We start from the raw sequence: 22390 nt of genomic DNA on the forward strand, positions 1-22390 counted from the left end.
TCGTACAATCCTACATTAATTTTTGAGAATACCACTGGCATGTAGTCTACATTGTTTTTGTTCAGAAACAAATCCACAAAAATGCTTTTTGGTTTTGATGACGTCGTGATAAATACACATCAATCATAATGTTGTCTGTTATGTGCAATAAGTACCATTTTTATTGAAGGCGAAGAATTAAGAATTAGAGATTTTACCTTGTTTTAAAAGTGTTTAACAAAAACGAGATCTTTTTCGTGAAATGTCCGGAAAAACGAATCGTAGCCTAGGGTCAGACTCCTTTTTGGGTGCGATTGCGCCGTGAAAGGTAGCGAAAATCACGCGCTAGCGAACTAAGATTTTTAGTGAATCTATCCTTGTGTTTGTGAATTTCGGCTTCTTTTTAGCATACGTATGCTAAAAAAGATTGTTGTAATCGTAACAAACCCAGGCATTTTTGATCAGTAGGTGTCGCGCCATGTCGGCAACTAAAACAGCTGCAGCTGTCTGTTTGAGGGCAATGAGGGAATTCCCCTGTTTGATTGTATCGTTTGTTACTGTTGTCTGGTACGTAAAGTGTGAAATGTCCCTGGCACTAGCTGCAAATTGCGCTTAAAGTGTTTTTAAGTTGTAGAAAGAACGGTATGCAATTCGGTATTTGGCAGTTTCTTTTGTTATTGCCCTGCAATGCTGAATTAGGTAAAAGTTTGACTAATTTAAAGATAGTTACATGTTTTTATTTATTAGTAAACTGAAATGGACGCCATTTTGTGTCCAAATTAATACAGCAGGTATAGGGAAAAACACATAAATTGTCTGATTTTTACAAACTGGTGGGATTTAACGCGTGTTTGATAGACCAAATCGAATAAAACGTTTGGGTTTTACCAGTTGAGCGTGATAATTCACGCTGAACGCAAATATTTAAAGTTTACATGAAAAATAAGCGGCCAAATTTACATGAAAAACAGCAATTTAGCTTTTAATATTACGGTGAAATGTTAGAACTCGAAATTTTCATTCAATTTGGCGAATCAAATTCGCGTCTATGCTCTCCAGTTTGTAAAAATCAGACAATTTATGTGTTATTTTTCTCTACCCACAGTATCATTTTGGACACAAAATGGCTACATAGGCTTTATTGCGTAACAATAGGTTGGACAACTTGTGTTTTATATAGACTTTGGTTTGTTACTGTTGTCTGGTACGTAAAGTGTGAAATGTCCCTGGCACTAGCTGCAAATTGCGCTTAAAGTGTTTTTAAGTTGTAGAAAGAACGGTATGCAATTCGGTATTTGGCAGTTTCTTTTTTTATTGCCCTGCAATGCTGAATTAGGTAAAAGTTTGACTAATTTAAAGATAGTTACATGTTTTTATTTATTAGTAAACTGAAAATTCATTAAAACCCTTTTCAAGTTTTTCTAATTTTAACTCACATTTGTATGTATTTACCTTTGTGATCAAAATTTTAGAGCCAGGTTTGTCTCCACCTTCGATAGTTTCGGGTCCAGGTATTCAAGAAGTTAGAGTTGGCACTTCAGTCGAGTTTTTCTGTCATGCAAATGGCAACCCTCCACCTACAATTACATGGTTTGTTGTATTTAATCAACCAGTGTGGTTAAAAATAAAATACCTGTTAGTATATGCACTTAATATATTTTATAATTGTTTACCTTTTGCAGGTCATTTGGTGGAAATAAAATTCAAAAACAGTCAAAAGATTTTGTTCAAACATTGTACTCCCTTCGCATTCCTACAGTTGAAACTAGTTTGCAGGGTGTATACTGCTGTCATGCCCACAATGGAAACAGAGTTAAGGATCAAATGTGTGGATCTTTGTTTGTTATGAATGGTATTGTCTTTGTTTTCTTTCAAATATTGTGTTGTTACTTTTATTACTGCATCATTGGACTGATACAAAAATGCCTTTGCACGTTTATTTGACCTTATGTTTCAGTATGTTTAAAAGATTTTAATTTTCAAGTATTCACAAGACGATCCAGAGACCTAGCATAACTATTTTTCCCACAACACTAGAAGATGATGAAACAATGCACTTTATATATATATATATATATGTGTGTGTGTGTGTGTGTATATATATACATATTCTTAAAAGTTGTTTTCCTTACTTTAGCTCCCACATCAAAAATAACTCCATCTGCAGTGACTACAACACTTGGATCTACATTTGTTTTGTCTTGTTTTGTAACTGGAAGACCTATGCCTAGCTTCAGATGGTATCACAACAAATCTGCGATTGATTGTCTGACAAAAGAGGTATATATACATTTTATTGTAATAATATATTATACATTTCACAAAAAAACAGTTGTTTCTGTGTTGCTAATGAAATATATTAATTCGGGTGCATGTAAAATATACAGGATCGCTTATTATGGGTCCCCTTCTTTGTCTATATTTTTTTTTCTTTTTTTCTTTCTAACGCAGATTTGTTCCCACGTTTTGGTCAAGAAAGAATGGTTCAAACTTTTTCAAATTTACACACATTACAGATATTGGTCTAAAGATGGTCCATGTGAATTTTGACCCCGTTTGATCCCCTGGTTCACCCACAGCCCCCCAAAACGTGAAATTTTTAGCGCGGATTTGTTCCCACGTTTTGGTCAAGAAAGAATGGTTCAAACTTTTTCAATTTTACACACATTACAGATATTGGTCTAAAGATGGTCCATGTGAATTTTGACCCCGTATGACCCAGAGATTCACCCACAGGCCCCCGAAACGTAAATGTGTCTAACGCTCGTTTGGTCAAGAAAGACACTGTAGGCAGAAGTACCAAGAGAGTAACTCACTGGTTTACGATAGCGGGAGGGCTCAGCTTGACGTCGGACAGACGTTTTACGAGACATCGTTTCAGTGATTAGAAATCAGCTGTTTTGCACAGCAATGCTATGTCGTTTTATTAAGTTATCACTCACATTTTTAGTTTTGGCGAAGGTTTTACACCTATGACGTGATTTAAGCCTAATAACCGTGCTTCGGTTTTGTATATGTCAAGAAAAACTTTGTTAATAAAAGTTAAGATGAAAAAATTAACTTGACTTTTTTGCCAAATAAATGTTTTTTTAAATGCTCGCTGTCAGGTTGGCCGCCGCATGATCACAACTAGTCGGTATTACAAACACAGCTCAGAACTTTCTTCATAACGTAGCGTTTTTTTAACAATCAATTTAGGAGTCAATACTCAAGGCATGTATAAATTAGGCTTAACAGTATTGTTGAACATGAATGACGGCGTGCTATTGAAAACGGTGTCAAAAGGTCAAACAGTCGTTTGGCGTGTGCACCCTGAGAGGTTACTACAGGTCAATGGTACTCGTTTTGCGAAACAAAGTTAAATGAAAAACAATTTGTTATGTATACACTTGTAGCAAATTGCTTTTTAATTTAAAGTGTCTGTAACACAACTGTTACAGCTTTCTAGAAAAAAATGTGTTTGAAACCTGACCTTGGACCACAATATCTGGGTCAAAGCAAGAGAATCAATTGAAATTATTTTTTTTGTTCTTTTTTAAAGTTTTTGTAATTATATGACAATAATAGTGCAAAAAGAATACGAACAATTTTTTTTATTGTTGGGTTAATGCTTTCTAAAAATTTGTCCTTAAGAATGTAAAAATCACCGCAACATTTGTTTACCGTAAATCCGCACAAACATGCGTGTGGGGACCCATTAGTTTTTGTTTACAAAAACAATCATATGTGTAGATCAAATGATGTGTATAGTAAATTGGTAAATATCGTATAGAATATATAAAATGGAAGTATATCAGAAAGCCACTCTTCTAGTTTCATTATTATCTTCGCTTGGCGCACCTTAAAATCGCTAGGTGCACCTTAATATCGCTTGGAGCACCTTAACATTGATTGGTGCACCCTTATATTGCTTGGTGCACCTTTATGCCACTTGGCGGATGTTTATATCTCTAGGTAAAGGTGCACCTAGCATTATACAGGTGCACCAAGCACTATAAAGATGCACCAAGCAATATAAAGATGCACCAAGCGATCCTATATTTTACATGGACTGTATTAATCCTTGTTCCATAGTGGACATCCTATTACCTATTACCCTGTTTATTCCCTTGAGTTATCTATGCACTTAAGGCATTTTTTACCAATTTGAAAAAAGTGATACAAAAAAATATCACTTTAAGTTGTAGCAAGCTGTAGATTGTTGTTGGATGGGTTAGTTCTGTAATTTGCAGTTTCAGTGAAATGCACAGTCATAGAAGCCATTAAGTATACTTTTATGCTACAGTAAGGGTATTTAACTAAGGTATACTAGCCTAAGCAGATAAATATACATATCACAGCTGTAACCTACAGCACACTTGAAACAGTCTGTGTATATCTTACTGCAAATTCTTGTTAATATCTATTGCGCCATATACAACACACCATAGAGATTTTTATATGTTATTCTTGCAACCTACCTACCCTCCTAGTATAAAAATCATAATTAGGCATTTATTTGCATTTTTAAATTTTTGTTTTTGGAAATAGAGTCAGCTTGTTTGCAAAGACACCAAACAAATGAAGGGAGGGATGTTACTGACTCATAACGCTACTTTCCAGCATGCTGGTAGTTATCAATGTGGTGCGTGGAATGTTGTCGGTCAAACTTTGTCGAATTCTGTGACAGTTCATGTTATGAACTTCATATCAACATGTAAGTTTTGTTCTATGTATGCATATGGAAAAACAATATTCATTTGTATTGCGATATCAAACAGTTGTTTAGAAAAAGATGACTCAGCTTTTTTTAAAATGACTTGTTGTAAATTTTCCTTCTTGTTTTTTTTTGTTCTTTATTTTTACTCTGCTTTGTATCCATTGTGGTTTGTGTTTCGAATCTTAACACTTCTTTTTCTTCTGTTTATGTTCTCATTCTTGGTCCGACTTCTGACAACAGATACAAGGTCTGGCATGTGTTTTACTTGAATTAGAGTCATTTAACTTTATGTATATTGTTGAATAAGAGTCCGACTTTTTATGTAAACTTTGTACTGATAAATAATACATTAAATTGCATATAAACTGTGTTTAGTATATTATAAATCACGAGTCACTAGAGACCCAGTACGACAGATGGAGACAACAGTCACACATAATAACAGTTTGACAAGTTTTCAGTCTGTACATTAAATTGCATTAGAATTCAAAATCCTAAAACATAGCTTATTATTTATTGGTTAATTGAAAAACACAGTGTGGTGTAATGTTCTAAACAAGAACCGAGATGGGTTTTTTTCTTGCCTTTTTACCCTTTCTCCTATTTATTAATCACATACAAAGCTTGGCAAATTGGTCATGCAATTATGAAAATTCGTCTATAGTGCCTTCTTGTTTTGTTGTTTGTATTGTATATCATTCAAGTATCAACAAATACCCAATGCAAATTTTAAGTATCAATGCTGTTGACTTTTGAGCTAAAAAGACTTAATCTAGTAAAATGGTCTATTTATGGGTCCCCTTCCCTGAAGTAAAATGGTATATTTATGGGTCCCCTTCCCACATATTGATTTTACTCAAATTGTTTTTCTTTTTTTTCTTCTTTTTTTTTTCTTCCCAAAGTTTGTCCGACTCGTTTTTCCATCAAATGTTTGATGGATTTGGATGAAATTTACACAGATGGTAGATATAGTTATGTAGATGTGCATCCCACTTTGTTTTTGTTGATAACCCCAGTATTTACCCCACTAGCCCCTTAAAATGGGTGTTTTTACCCAAAGTTTGTCTGACTCGTTTTTCCATCAAATGTTTGATGGATTTGGCTGAAACTTACACAGATGGTGGAATATTCATGTAGATGTGCATCCCACTTTGTTTTTGTTGATAACCCCCAGTATTTACCCCGCTAGCCCCCTAAACTGGGTGAGTTTTTAAACAGTGTCAGAATTGGCTGAAATTTGGATTTCTTGTATAGTATGCCATTTATAGGTGTCGATTGTTGTGTTCAACCCTGTACACCTAACATTTACCCCACAAGCCCCTAAAGTGTAAAACGTATTTGTATGTTACTGGGCACCACAAACCAAAGATTTCTTTGGCGCAATAGTGTTTTTTTTTTCACGGGGTTCGAACCCAGGACACTCCCAGGGACGAATCCCAATCAAGGTTGTTTTTTTTATGTCTGTATGTGGGTCAGGCGCGCCAGACCATTCGGCCAAGTTCCTGCCTGCAATAGTGTTACAAGGGCAACCAGTTGTATGTTGCTCGTTGGTGGGTTGCTTGGTGGGCGTTTTTGTGCCATGACATTTAGGGGCTTGTTAGCATCCCTATGACGTCAGAAACATTAACGGTTGTTGCTCAAAACACCTCTAGTGGTCGAAATTTCAAAATATTGGCGGATTGGGCTGAAATTTTGCAGTACTATTGATTGAGTCATTGTGGTTTTTATATATTTTTTAGTTTGTGTGTCGAACCCAATTAGTTACCCTACTAGCCCCCTAAAATGGGTCAGGTTTTTAAAACGTTAAATAGGACATACTTCAAACAATATCTGGGGTGAATATAATTTTATAGTTTGTATTCTACATAGTATTATTATTTAAGCCCAGTGCCGATCACTGTGTTTTACCTTACAACACCCGACTTTCTCATGGTTATCTCTTGAAATGCATTATCTACAACTTTGCATGTGTGGGGACCCATGAGTTTTTGCCTGCAGAAACGACTAAGGTTATAAAAGATGATGGCTAATATGGGACCCAATACAAAAAAGGCATAGGAAATATATTTATGTTTTAAAATAGGTTATAGTGTAGATGCAAGGGCAATATGTGCTAAGCCACCCTTCTAGTTTGCTTTGAGCTAAGTTTAGTGAAAAACATAAAAAAATCAATTTATCATTTAGAACTCCGACACAGTCTACTGCTGCACACACATTACCAGGTAATCTCCACCCAGAGCTACCTCAATATATGTATAAGTGTTTGTACAAAATTATAATCTCTAGGTAGTACCGGCGTGATCATTACTGTTGAACAAACAAAGCCACTTGGACTCCTAATGGTTTTGCTGAATATTCTTGGGGCAGTTATTGTTGCGTCCTTATTTTTGTTAATATTGTTTCATTGCCAGAAATCCAACAGGTCTTATTTTATTGTATTTTTTTCTTTATTTTGTTGTAAACATACATCATAAAATAATAATGCATATTTTTGCAGAAACAAACCCTCCAATCAAAGTATCAATCATGAAAATGAAATGCATGTGGTAAATGACAAATTTAATAAATCAAATAATAAACCAAAAGTCACTTCCAGTTATGAAGAAGTAAGTTCCCTGGAATATCCTTGGCACAGGTTGCAATTTGTGACCGAAGTTGGAAAAGGAAAATTTGGTGCAGTATTTAAAGCAATGTAAGTCACATTGAAATGTTGTTTGGTGTGTCAAATATCTTTTTAAAGATGTAATGCTGTGTTGTAAACTCAGATTGTACAAAGGTTTTATACAGGCATTTTTTTACTTAATATCCTTACTACTGGACAAGAACATAAACATAGTTGTTTTTGTGTCTAGAGCACCTCATTTAAGCAAGAAAGAAAACAAGGTTGTTGCTGTAAAAACACTTCATTGTGTTGATGACATGAACCTCAAAATATTGTACAACGAAGCTAAAATTCTTTATTCATTCTGTCATCCAAACATTGTTTCATTGCTTGGTGTATGCTTCCAGTACAAGAGGCCTGAAGGTTACAATATTATTATTGGCTGTTAATTACTACGATTCTGCAATGTTAATTTTTTTTTTCTTTAGGGAACAAACAACTTTATCCTATTCCACCCTTTTTGCTGTTTGAATATGTGGATGGTTGTGATGTACATGCATTCCTTGGAAAGCTTGACCTTACATCAATACGTGATAATGTAATTGTATGCAAGTATGGCAACTAGAAAATAATCACCCAATGTTTTTGTCTTTTTGATTCTAACCTTTTTAAAGGATTGTGGCACATTTACAAAGTGATTTAAACAGTGATGAAAAAGGCTTATTGTTGGTTCAATTAAAAATCTGCTTTGATGTTGCTTCAGCTATGTGTTACCTTGCCAAACAAGGGTTTATTCATAGGTAGGTCCTATATTTATGATTTTCAATTCCAATATGTTTATGATTGATTGACTTAAAATACAGTAAAATCAAATCAAAATAATAATGTAAATATTAAGGTGGGTGTTCATTTAACAGACTATTTGCTGTATCTTTTATTAAAGTATAAATGTTGTAGAGATTTGGCAACTCGCAACTGTCTTATTTCTTCATCAGAAGGTATGGTAAAAGTTGGTGACTTCGGCCTCTCCCGTAAGTTGCATGACAGTGATTATTACAGAAGTAGTGGAGAAGAGTCTATGCCTGTCAGGTATCCTTATAGCTGTTATTATTTATAATTATTTAAAAATTAATTTAAAAATTATTAAAAAAAAAAATATGTTTTATTTTTTAGATGGATGGCTCCAGAATGTTTGTTATATGGTCAGTATACAACTAAATCAGATGTTTGGTCATTTGCAGTGACTATGTGGGAAGTGTTTATGTGTTCTGAGCAGCCATACAGAGGTTTGCAAAATGAAGATGTAATCAAAAATATTATAGAGGTATTTATGATTGTGGGTACCCTAGCGAGAAGGAATAACTTTACTCTGTTTTACTTTTATTTATTTTTGTCCATGTGCGGCATACAATTTTTAATAAATTTTAATGAAAAACTTTTCTATTGTTGTTGAATTTGTTATATGGATGTGGCATATGTTGCCAAGAGACCTCTGGTTGTCTACTAGTTGCGCAGTTAACAATGGTCAAATTTGACAATGACTTTTTGGATTGTAGGTTTCAACTGTGCAAAAAAATCACATCAACTAGTATAATTTTCAAAACATTAACGTTTTGTCCACTCTAGACAAGCAGTACTAATACTTCTGTTTAAAAAAATTATAACCTTAGATTAAATTAGTTTACTCTTAACTTACAATGAACATTTTTTTTCAAATGTTGTTTTTTACAGGGCATCACACTTCCTAAGCCTGAAAGAGCTCCTTTATGGGTTTACAACTTAATGAGATTATGTTGGAGTGAACCGATTGACAGACCCTCATTTGATGCAATATTTTGCTTATTGTCAAAATCTTTAAACAATCACGGCAAACTATCAGTGTGATGTTTGACAAGACTAGTGTTGTATGTTTCAATTGTATCATTTGTGGGTGGAAAATAACTAAATGCATCACAATTGTCACAAGTCTGCTGCAGGGCTGACTTATTTTAAACTTTTTGGGATCATATATTGATCAAAATTGTTTGACTTTGTGCTGTACTCTCCTGGTATCGTATAGCAATAAGCATTTTTTCAATTTGCGTTTTTTTATTAGAAGAAACAATTAGGCCTTTGGTGCAAAATGGTTTATCCTTTGGGCCCGATAAGTATTTTTCAAACCCTAATCTATAGGCTACTTGATTTGTTTTTTAGTAAAAGGTTTGTTTGAACGAATTTATTTTTTGCGTTTTATTGAAAGTGATACGCATTTCCCTGTTTGAAGTAGGGCTGTTATCAAACATATAATTATTTGATTATTTGAAATTTTTAATTATTTGAATCAATTTACTTGAACACATTGGTGACATTTTTATGAAATTGCGGTTACACAGAGACACTGCAACATATGTTTTCAGACTTATATTAATGTTCACCATGCCCCCAAAAATGTTGGACAAAAAATCATGACAATTTACTGTTCATTCCGGTGTTAGTTACACCCAGGAATAATTAAAGTTATTCAAGCAAGTGATTAAAATGTTATAGATCACAATTCATTTCAGCAAGTATCCAAAAAGCTGAAATAAAGAGAAAAAAATACACATGGAAATACATGCGGTTTTGTCAAGTTATAGAGAATAACTGAAGCATGTCTCTATCTGAACTAATTTATTATTTAAAACAGAAAAAACGTAGCCTAGATTTAATGACTATTAGAGCTTACAGAATTTGTTTAGTAATTTCAACAATCCTTATTTAATAATATGACTCTGCGCCTTATGTATCACGTATTCTAAATTATTTGATTTGAAAGGAAAAAAATGATTTTATTATTTTTAAAAACCTTTATTTGATAACAACCATTTAGTATGTCGTCTTTCTCTTGAGAGCTATTGCCTTCTTGTATTACTTCCGACTGAATAAATGAGCCTTCTTTGGTGGAGAAGACTATAAGTTTCTTTAAATAGGCCACCAAAACTTAGTTTCGTAACACTGACTTTCATTCAAGGTAGGGGTGTCCAAACTTTTTTTATGAAAGCCAATTTTTTTACCAGGTGAAGACGCGCGTGGATCAACGTTTTTTCAGAGTTAGAACACAAATATACGGGATTTAAAAACATTGTGGGATTTTAATGTGTCAACATCATGTACGCTTCCTTTTTACCGATAAATAAAGTTTAATGGAAAGCTATTGCATGAAGTCGCAAGTTGCCGAAACCCAAAAACTTAATCCAAACTATGGCAGGCCATACGCAACACAATTAAAAAAAACAGACGCGGGCCACGTAAAATGCCGCCGGGGCCGCATTTGTCCCCCGGGCCGCACATTGGACACCCATGTCATAAGGGTTTGTTCTGGCAAATAGCGATTAAAAACAAGTCTCAAATTTATTTCGAAACTCGATGACCAAACATGTGCGTCCAGGCACAGTGGGTTTTCTTTCAAGTTTGGGATTTGTTGTAAAAAAGAGCAATAACGCTTTCTTGACATATCAATTTAAAGTTCTTGTTCCGGCTTTTCAACGCAACATTAGGGTGACGTTGCTAGTGGTTATAACATAGTCTTTACATACCCTAGTCCAGAGGTGTCCAACCCGTGACCCGCCTGAAGGTTTTAAATGGCCCGCGTGGTATTTTTTTGGAATGACTCATATTGCAACTTAATCGCCTACGTAATTTATGGCGAACTTTGATCCCGAAAAATTGGCATTTATTGTTTTTATTTCTTTGTTAATAAAGTAGTACAGTCAAACTTCGATACTATGCCACCCTTTGGGACCGAGAGAAAGTGGCATAGTAGCGAGGGTTGTTTTTGAACATAGCCTTGTGACGTGACAATGTACTGTAATGCCACGTTGTGTACGATTATAATTTATTACAGTATACAGTAGAATTTATTCCATAATACGGATAGATCGTGCCTAGAACAAACAAGATCTGTTAGTTTTACCGTGACACAAGCATCATAGAACGGCGTTTACATAACTCGCTACAAAGCCGTGAAACCTCTTAACATGACCACGTTTATTTATTCAACGATTTGTTTTTCGTGTTTTCTCTGTTTTATCATGAGCTCAAACCGAAAGTTGTCAGAAGGCCCAATTTTTCAATCCATAACCAGACCGTTAATATTATACTAGTAATACTGTACTCTCATGCATGGGCGCCGGCAGAAAATTTTGCAAGAGGGGGCAAATTTTGGCTGATACTTTACCGCATCAAGAATTTGTTACATATGAAGCCATAAATCGTGTACTTCACAATTAAGTTGCCTAAAAGTTAAAGCATTGAACGATGTCACAAATCCCCGCGCTGCCACTTTAATTAGGTTTGCTGCAAAATACGTTAAATTGAGGTACACTGAAATTCCAAGGGGGGGCAAGTGCCCCCTCTTGCCCATACGTGGCGGCGCCCATGCTCTCATGTGTCATAGTATCAAGGGTAAGGGGTGGCATAGTAAATATATTTTCTATTGAATTTAGTTCGTGACGATCAAAAATGGTACAGTAGCGAGGGTGGCATAACCATAATAGCAAGGTGGCATAGTATCGAAGTTTGATTGTAATACACAACTGTTCAAGTTACTTTTATTGCGTCACAATGCGCATTGTTACGCATCACAATTTCTACATTGTTACGGCACAATCTGACTCGTGCTTCAAGAGTCAGTCAGTAATGTTTCTTGGTTTATTGAGATACATCTGGTATCAGAGACTCGCGCAAAACGCATTTAGCAGCAAAACATCTTCCGCACTCTGCAGTAATATAGATTATGCCAAATAGGAAACGAAAAAAACGCTAACAGAACTTTCCAAGAAAGGTTGACATGTGACTTCAAATCCCCTGTAAGATCAGTAATTTCTGACAGCCATATGGAAAAACCGCTGCGCATTGCTCGTCCATCTCACCGAATATTGCCAAACTTGTTAGAGAAAAACAGGGCCAAACTTCACATTGAAATGTCGTGTGGGAAAAACTTTGTTGACTTAACTATATCTTGGTGTGTTTATTGTTCTTATAACTGTAATCGAGGATAATACACATTTCTAAGATTAGAATTTCGGTGTGAGGATTTTAATTATAAGTTATAAGACAGCTATTTCTAGGATTCCAAATTAGCAGTAACACTCAAGTGGCCCGCGCAATCATTCGTAAACCGCATGTGGCCCCTTTGGCCGAAACGGTTGGACGCCCCTGCCCTAGTCTGAAAGCGCAATGGCAAAAACAGCATTAAAAGTGGGAAGCTACGTCATCTAGCGGTGGTGTGGCACTTTTGCAAGCTACAATGGAATCGGTATTAAGAAAACGCGTGATTAGCGGGTTTTAAGTGTGATATTTGGTATTTTTTTTGTATTAGTTTTTTTCTGTAAAATTGTAATGTAAAGACTATGGTTATAAAGCGCAAGCAACTGGCAAAACATTTAATACACTTTAATGTTTTGATGGAAATGAGGTAATGGATTTGGATTCGGGTGTAATTTGTCTGCGAGCTTTTCGACGCCACTTATGTCGTTGTCTTAACAGCTAGTTTGCACAAATTTACTGACATGATTTTTTACACGTGCAAGGTTTGTAACACTAAAACCACAGGACATTGAACGATTAATCGACGTTCTGGCGCAGTGGCGTAGGCAGACGAAAATTTTGGGAACACGTGACTTGCCAAACTTTGGTTCGAAGGTACAGCAAAATGCTTTATTGATTTATTCCATGTCTTCATAAATATAAATGGATTTCAGCTTACAACTTGGTGACAACAGCCATTTTTGTTAATTTATATATTCCTTTGATAGTTGAAAAACGAAACCACAATGATGAGGGACAAAACTACACAAAATTAAAGTTTCTCAATATACAACTTTAAAATTTTGGGAGGGGCCAAAGCTGGCTACGCCACTGTTCTGGCGTAACAAATCCTGCCTTTTCAACCATGAAATTGCGTCATGTTTCCATACCCTTATCTGTAGGTTTCCATACAAAAATCTGTATTAATTTACCATACATTTAATAACATTTGTATAAAGCCCGCGCTCTTGTTGTTAAAAATGATCCCAGTTTGGGTACTACGGCTATTGTAGTGTGGACATCGCATATGATCAAAATAGCTTTTTATTCGTTCCGGAAGAAATTTACTGCAAATATAGAAATATTGGGGGAGGGGGGTGTTTGGGCCAAAACATTTGTCTAGTTAATCAACTTAGCCCACAATAGTTTATGATAAAACGAAATCGAATGTTTTATTGTACGTAATAAATAAAATGAGCTGCCAAAGTACAGTGTTTTATTAAAACAGAGTGAGTAGATGGTTTAGAATATGGAGTTCAGTATGAAAAAAAAATGTATTATTAGAGACTACCAATATTGATGCTTGTTTATTTTGTGCGGCAGTTTTACTTTTAGATATGTAGTTGACAAATTACTGGGTGAGTTGCACCAGTTCAAAACTGTTTGTGACCACTACGGTTTATGACCAGTTTGCAAAGGAAGGAGACAGCTTATTATCGATCGCCAGCAAAAAGATGTCCATTGTTCACATAATGCGGTAGTAGCAGTAAAAAAACTAATCTGTGACTAATAGTATAGTTTGTACTGTAAAATGTGACGCAGGTAATAACTAGAGCTAGACTTGTTTAGTAAAATCATACTTGATTTTGACTTGTTTGATACCAGACTTAACGACATTTACTTAAAACAGTTCAGGAAAATAATATTTGTTTTTGTAATGAAGTTATGTATTTCAGTAAAAAATCTTCTTATTTATACAACAACAATAAAAGTGTTTAGAACAGCGGTTCCCAAACTTTTCTAAAAAAATTGCCTGGTGGACCCGTTGCAATTATTTTGATATTTCGCGGCCCTATAAAAATCAAAAAATGCTATAGGAAAAATGCAAAACCATTGTTTCTTATAGTACACTATAGTGCAGTCACGATTCTTTTTAATGTAACAACTTTCTAACTTAGTGGTTTTCAAACTTTTTTATTGTTTTTTCAAAACGGTCGCTTGGCCATTATATCGAGGACTCGCGGACCTTTAGCCTGAAGGTGTATTTTAGCAATACGAAAGTTGATTTACAGAATTTTAGCTTATTAGGTATGCAAAATTACACATAACAATGATCCAAAGACGGTTTGTGACTCACAGACAAGACAGAAAACATTACGATAGTGCGCAAACAATTGCATTCTTGATAGTTGTCATGCAATAAAGGCTATCTATTGTATAGTAATGGAGGCAGTGGATCTCTAACTGTACTTTGATTTAAACCTATTCAGTGACACAAATTGACGCCAAATAAGATTATAGAGGCATGTCAACCTTTGCACGGACCCCGCAAATTTGTTTCACGGACCCTAGTTTGGGAACCGCTGGTTTAGAAGGTTTATCGATTCTAGTACTTTATTGCACACTACAGAATAGCATGTAAGTGTAACTAAACGCAATGATGGTCAGTTTTGCCTACTATCTATCTCTTATATATCTCAAAAGTTTAGCCTTACAAATTTATTTTTATCCTGACTCAACCACCAACATTGTATCAACATAAAATTAAAAGAAAAGTCAGCACAGCTTTAATTGTTTGCTGGGGATGCAAAATATGTGATATTTATTATTCATATACTGTTGCACTATCACTACTTTCTCTCTTCTGTAATTTGCTGTGAAAAAAAAAATGTTTTGTCTTCTATAGATAAAATGATAATCTTTTTAACTGCAAGCTCCATATGGATGTTAAGAATGAATATAAGTTGCCTTTGAAAATAATGTCCCAGAAAAAGAAATATTGATACAGTGCAGCATTTAAAATGTGTGTTTCTTTTCAACACTGAAGACAGTAGACAGTATCTATGGTATAAATAAAATGAAACCCTAACATAAAGCCTGTAACTTTGATTTATTATCATTACTCACATTTCATTTTTAGAACTACCAAGTAGTCCATGTGTCTTATTTGTTGAATTTGAGTAAGCACTTTGGCATCTAAGATGAGATCCAGCATTGTTCCTGTCCTGCGCTCATCATACAAAACATTTCAGCTGAGAAAGGCTGTTAGATGTTGCTGTGTTCGGCCCATGTCTCATCAGGCCATCATGAAAAAGCCCGAGAGGGTGTTTTTTGGAATTACAAAATTCGTCACTGTTCTTGCACCATTTGTGTACCTTGGAGGAATGATGTCAATGAAGGGAGCAAGCTTATTAGAAGATTATGACATATTTGTTCCAGAGGATGATGATGATTAATCATCTTTACTTGTAATTGTACTGAACCATGAACATACAAACATCGCATCTTGTGTACAACTGTGCTGTGCATTTTTGACAAAAAAAAATACTGCTGGTGAAGTTTACTTTTGATGTTTTTGCATGTTTGTGTAGAACCTATTAAATTATAGATTGAAATGTTTTGTTTCGGTTTTTGTAAATCACTCAATGTATTACTACATTTATTCATGATTTTTAGATTTGTTTTTGTTTACAACAACATTTTTATTGTCTTGGACAAACTTTGCTACAAATAAGTTTGTGTGTTGTAATGTTCTGTAATTATTTAAAAAAATGCACAAATATTTTACCCCTCTTAATTGGGTATTTTTCATTTCTGTGGTCCAGGAAAATTGTCAGGTTGACATGAAAAGATTGTCTTCGCATGTACTTTGGTCATTGCATTAATTGCGAATTTTATTTTGATTGTGTAGTTTGAATAGTACATTTTAGTTCAGTGTTTCTCAACCTGTGGGTCACCTCCTTGAAGGGGGTCAAAGTCAAGAACTTAACCCTTAAGGCACATAAGTCCCCCGCCAATAAGATTGGCGTAAAAATGTTAAAGATCTTAAGTGTATTAACATCACATCACATAACAAATCACATCCCCCGTTAACTTATTGCAAAGGAACAAGTGTTAACTTATTGTTAACTTATATATATTATTCCCCGTTAACTTATTGCAAAGGAACAAAAGCAGGGGTTCCCAACCTTTTTACGATCTTGTGCCACTTGGACGCTCTGTACTGCCACGCATACCACTTCTTGCTATTTTTTTGCCAATAATATTGGCCTACTAAATAACACTAAAGCAGCATAACCAAATTTACTGAGATTTTTGTTTACTGTCCACCAATTGGTCGATGCGCGGTGTAAATTTTCCAACAACGCATCGAAAGTCTTTTCCGGGCGCACCTACTTTTTGTGAAAAAACGGAAGCTACTCGCCTACCGCCAGAAAAACTTTCGCGTACCATAGGTTGGGAACCCTTGCGGTAAAGGATTGGGAAGGAAAGGCGCGAAGGTGCTATGTGACAACACCCAGGGCCATGGGCGTCCGCAGGAAAAAATACAGGGGAGGGCAAAACTATCGTCACATCGCCGTTCGATAAACGGTATTTCAGAACAAAAATCATCTGACTGTGCTACTCATTCTTGCCAATCCCAAAGTAGCAAAATAATACAATAAACACAATATTAAACATCACTGAAGTATGTGGTAGGTTGGCAAATACTTTTTAACGGAAGTAGGATTTACATTGACGAACCTTATCAGATGTAACAACAAATACAGTTAAGATATCACATAATGCCTGTGCCCCCTCTTGCCCCCCGCTGCGGACGCCCATGCCCAGGGCATTAACAAGCCTACGATCAGGCGTGTTCCCTGACGTGGTGGAGTCAAGGGAATGTGGGGTTTCATATACGAGGAGACTCAGTGTGCTGGACGCCTTCTTTGATAACATGATCCGCGGCGCTATATCCTTCACCGATCACGCTAAAGAAAGTCCGTCATGGTCTTGAAAGTCGGTCTACGCTTTGTAACGGCAGGTACGCACCCTGTACGCCTTCGGAGGTGAAACACCAGTACCTTTGGATAAAAAAACTTGACTTGTTTCACCAACGTCCCAGTATGGATGTTGTAATGCGTCAACTCGCTAAAGTGTTTACTTTTAATTGTGCCCTCCACTAACTCAGCCTATACCGCGCCTTATATCGTCTTGACGTTGCGGGGCAATTTCCCGCCAAAAATCATTGCTGCTGGTCAACAGTTTATGATAAAACTCCATTTTTTTAGTATTATCAATAGACATTTTTGGTCGAGTCGAACCGGAACTGAACTTACCTAAACCCACGAACTGTGCTGTTCAATTCTTAAAACACGAACTGTAAATTACATTTTCTTAAAAACACGAAGTGGAGTCAAACTTTTTAATTGCCAAAACGGAATCAGTTAAGATGCATTGTTTTTTGTGGAAAGAATATATGTGAGATAACCATTGCGTCCAAAAAAATTGTTACATCAAAATTAAAACAATTTGTAAAGCTGCTGTTCACATGGGCTTGAACAGATAAGGTAGCATCCACAGTGTAGTCAAAGTTTTCCACTCATAAAATCTAAATTGGGCGGTTAATCCGGAAAAGGTCAATTTCGAGTCGTAAGCGGTATCAATTCGTTTTATTTATTTTTTAAATGCTGGCTTTGTTTTCACAATTAGTTTCTAACTTCGGACGCACCCTTTTTAGCTCATTCGCCTAGCCTATATATGGGTGGAAAATATAGTCCCTACTTAAACTTTGATAAAACTTCATTGAAAATCTTTGGTAGATACTTTAACACCAAAAACTAGCCGCACTGGAGTCGGGTCCACTTTAGGTCAAATGTCAATTAGTTTATGATAGTTTAATTTTTATCCTCTTTTTTGCAGACTTGTAGAAATGCCGGCGGTTAGGGCCATGCGGGTCAGGTGAAGGTTTAAAATCATAAATAACGTTAAAAACAAGCATTTTCCAAACATTTGACCTGACGTTACCTTCTTGACCTAAAGTGAACCGGACTCCAGTGCCGCTAGTTTTTTGGTCTTACTACCAAAAAAGTATCTACCAAAATCTTCGCCGAGTAACCCTGATGGCTGGGATTAAAAATCACTAGGCAAAATCTTTCAGAAATCAAAACTTTGTCACTAATAACCATTTGTTGCCATATGAGAAGTAAATTACAAAATTAATTTTAATTTGGTTTATACTAGACTGCGCGATATTATTGGCAAATGACCCACAAACAGACACAGAAATTCTAAACATTAATCGTAAATCGTATGGACAGGGGACTTCCCGGTTTAGGTTTCAATTCAACAATCGAAGGCAGAGGGCTGCCACTCCTTTGGGATTTTTCCCAAGATCTTGGGATTTCAGTGCTGAGCTTGGGATCTTGGGAAAAACTTTTTAAACCTTGGGATTTTTTTGAAATTATCCGTTTAATACGTTTAAAATACAATTAATACTATTGTTGCGAACACAAATTATCCTTTTGCAAAAATCACCTTTTTATGTAACGATTTGCGTAACAGTGCTTTATCAATTTTGTGTTCGAAGCCGTGTAAGTTGATTGAAATTCCTTGTCAAAACCTGTGAGGCAGGCCAGTACTACTGGCTTTTCGATGTATCATATGTGCCAGTAAAAAAAAATGTAAAAATTTTTTTTTTTCTTTTGTATTTTTCTGGTATCTCTTAGCGTCTTTCAAAGGTAGGCTACGTGATGGCTGGGACATGGAGTAACTATAAAGATTATGTTGCCTGTGCCAGCTAGGATTTAAACTGTGTATTTGCCATTTTTTGGTTATCTTGGGATTTTTGGACAAACCTTAGGATATCTTAAAGTTCTCAGTGTCAACCCTGATCGATGGTTTAACATCAAACAAATCAAACAAGTCAATGTAAATTAACATACTGTTTGTACTGTGGTTAATGTTTTTGCAAAAAGATATAGGCCTAATGGGTAATAAAAAAGAGTATCCTTTGATAGATGGTCACTACTATAAAGCTTTCAACACAACTTGAAACAATCGTAACAGGCTGATAAGCAATAACCCATAAACATAGCAAACTTGTTCCATGTTTACATTTAAAATGTCTCTTAATCAAGCTCCATGTTTGCCTGAAACCATTCTGTTCATGAGGATCATAATGTATTTTTTTTCGGCGCATTTAGCTCAGCATTAACATACTTATCACAAGTAAAACTTAACCGAGTAAGAAGTTATTGTTACTTTGTTGTATATATGCCTGATGGCGAAGCTTGCAAAAATAAAGAGACGCAATAACACAATGAGACCCGGAGACTTGTCGCTGTATTTGATAAAGCTAACAATTGAGCCGCGCACAGGTCGAATAATGTAGTTCTGCTAAACTTAGTACAAAAACCGTTGTATTCCCTTAAGAATAATCTTTAAATGTCATTTCCTGCGTAGATCTGCATGTCAGAATGCCGTGCAACTGTCTTAGGTGGAATTTGGCTCTAAACTCAAAAAGCCATTTAAACAGACATAACAAATCCATATCGAATGTTGCACGCTTATTTTTTTGTGTGTGCAGCAGATTTTTTCAGATATCACCAAACTAAGCAAATTACAACAAATATAAGCAAATTACACCGTCATGTTTACCTTTAGCGTTTCAGGAACATCATTTCCTTGAACATATATATTGTGCATAATGTCAAACTTAAATGCTGCTTATTAGGGTAAATTAACAATTTAGGTGTACACAAAAGCAATCCAGCAAGCAAAACCCTATTGAATGATTCAGTTTTTACGATATACACCCGCAATAACATTGTTTTAGGTCATGGGAAATATTCTATGGTACTGTTTAGCCTTATGTTTGTGAACTTAAAACTGTTTGCCAAACCATAAGATTACACGGTAGTAACAGGTAAAATGGCGTCAGTGCGCGAAAAAACACTTTGCATTCATCAACAATCAAAACTTGCCTCGAAGATAAAAAAATATATGGTAATGATTAGCACGGAGAGCTTGTACAATGTAAACAGGCGGGAAGCTCGACTTTTAGCTTAAATCAAGTACTTCCAGCAACCAGTAGGCCATCAAGTTGAACCAATTATTTTTTTGCCTATGTTGTAAACTTTGTTTAAACCTAAATTTCGCACGTGCAAATTTTGTGTAAAACACGAAATGCAAAATTTGTTTGTTATTTAAAAATGCGTTTTGTGATCATCTCTACAAATTTCTGTTCGTGAATAAACTCTTGTGTTTGACTTTTAGCGCTGTATTTGGTAAACTTCCAAATTGTGTAATACTGAGGATACATCTGTTTCTGTCTTTGTTTTTGTGTGGTGGTTACATTTACAACAAATCGATTGTTAGACTTGGAATTTTTTATTCTAAGGAATTTGCGAATTGAATACAACGACCAGTAGGCGAATGACTGTTTGCCGCTAACGAACATGTGTTTAAACGATGAGAGTTTTTACAAAACGCGCGGGACCCTATCCCAGTAACACGATCCTACCAAAACATGTTTTCCTTATATTCGCAATTCATCCGAAATTCGTAGAGAACCAGTGAAAAGAAATCGGATCCACTTTACACGATGCCACAACAGAGCGTCTCTGAACGTTTCTTGACATACACTAACTTTACCAACTCAATTAATAACAAGTGTTAGAGCTGGTTTGATTATTTACGATTCAAGGAATCAATGGTTATGTTTGTAGGAATCATAATCCCAAAAAATCTCAGCCTTGTTTCTAAAGGTAACTTGAGTAAGTGCTTGTTTACAGTTAAGTGGTCACAATAACGACGCCATAATAATCCGGTAAGCGCATCGGTTTGATGCGGCGGCACCTTCTGTTCACAAAAAGCCTATCCAGTTCCGGATTCTTTTACACGGGCTACGATTGAACTGCTTTCGCCCGATTTTTGCCGCGTTTACACAGGCCCATCTGTTACAAGGCATGATGCCACCCCAAATTCATTTAGATGACGCTTGAACCACGGTCGTGAGATGTTTTTTAGACAGCATTACACTGTCGTGTGCCAGACCTTGCCACAATCACATTTTCTATGGTCGCCAATAAAATTAGCAACGATTTGAGACGCAATAAAATTTCTGAGATCACGAGATATACTCGTTTTTTTCACCACACGTTTACATCAGTAACAGTGTGTAGTGTTTATCAACAAATAGAGGCTTCGAGACACGGCTATAAAGTTACTTCATTTTATGTGCTGTAAAAACATAGGTCATTGTATTCAGCCCACGCGGGAACATTTTTCTTTACTTACTCATGCTATTCATTCGTGATAGGGTTGTTGGATTTTTTTATCTTTTCGAAGATGTATGAATTCAAGTTTTTTTTTCGGTTCACGAAAAGTGTTTAAACAGGCCAGATATCATTATTCACCACCCACTTCAACGTTATCACACACGAATCCGATTAGACCTTGAATAATTTGCTGTTGAAAGCCCAACAGATCCAATGGTTCCGCGTATCTGATAGAACTGGGTCGTATCTTTATCGCTGGGTCTGGACTCCATCACCCATATTTCATTTGTTCTGATTAAAAGCACATGACAAGTGGATGTGGATAGCGGATCAGTGGGTGCTACAACTGGGAAGTACATGACTTAACTTGCGAGATCGTTTTCACTTGAAAACATGAATAATATGAAGTAATGCGGAAGGGTTCTTCGCTCAACTACAGCTTCTGTTATAAATGGCTGCAGTTCGACCACTTCAGTGTTAAAGCACCCTTGTGTCTCCGATACTGTAACGCAATTTCAGGGCGCAAAGAAAACAAAGCCCATTGACAAAAAGCAGGAACTATTTCGCCATTTGAGTGTTCTTCATTAGTCTCTTTATTCATACACGCTTCTTTCCAATTAGAGTCCATTGGAAGTATGTCAAGATTCAAAATATTGTTGACGAGTAGGAACAACGCAAAGTTGAACATTCACTAAGCACCTCTAGGCAAGGATTTTTACGATATTCACTTGCGGGCGTGCACTCTCCCCGTGTTTGTACAACCCTTCGCAGTTCGGTTTCCGAAGAGCGCGGGTGGTTTGTTTATGGCTGAAAACGTTACAAATGACTTCAGCACAAGTCACTGACCGTGTATTTTTGCAATCTCCAGTCAGGAACATATATATGGCAACTTGCTGAGGCCCACCTTATCAAACATCAGGAGTTCAATCGATAATAAAATTATAAAGCTTCCGAATAGCCCGCAGGTACGTCTGGTTCTCGCCGAGATTTTACGACCGTTCTTTACAAATTTGATTTGTAGTCGCTCCCTGTAATGCAGCGCACTGGAGAAGACACCCTGTAGTCATGAGTGACTCACTG

The 22390-nt window shown here is 35.9% G+C and overlaps 1 protein-coding gene across 3 annotated transcripts; it reads left to right on the top strand.

Moving 5' to 3' along the window:
- The first annotated feature begins 4539 nt into the window (after positions 1 to 4539).
- Positions 4540 to 10103, top strand: LOC145224268 (muscle, skeletal receptor tyrosine-protein kinase-like). Of its 3 annotated transcripts, XM_080090730.1 has the most exons (10): positions 4540 to 4675; positions 6863 to 6900; positions 6965 to 7100; positions 7176 to 7370; positions 7531 to 7703; positions 7769 to 7892; positions 7955 to 8080; positions 8238 to 8369; positions 8454 to 8604; positions 9012 to 10103. In XM_080090730.1, the coding sequence occupies exons 1-10, from the start codon at positions 4599 to 4601 to the stop codon at positions 9162 to 9164; spliced, it is 1305 nt and encodes a 434-aa protein (XP_079946856.1). In that variant the 5' UTR covers positions 4540 to 4598; the 3' UTR covers positions 9165 to 10103. The 3 variants fall into 3 exon arrangements, with proteins under 3 accessions (XP_079946856.1, XP_079946858.1, XP_079946857.1); XM_080090732.1 differs by lacking the exon at positions 9012 to 10103 and having other exon boundaries at positions 8238 to 8311; positions 8454 to 8593; XM_080090731.1 differs by lacking the exons at positions 6863 to 6900; positions 6965 to 7100.
- The last annotated feature ends 12287 nt before the right edge of the window (positions 10104 to 22390 follow it).

Source organism: Phallusia mammillata, chromosome 4 (assembly GCF_965637545.1).
Source record: "Phallusia mammillata chromosome 4, kaPhaMamm4.hap1.1, whole genome shotgun sequence".
Lineage (NCBI taxonomy): Eukaryota > Metazoa > Chordata > Ascidiacea > Phlebobranchia > Ascidiidae > Phallusia > Phallusia mammillata.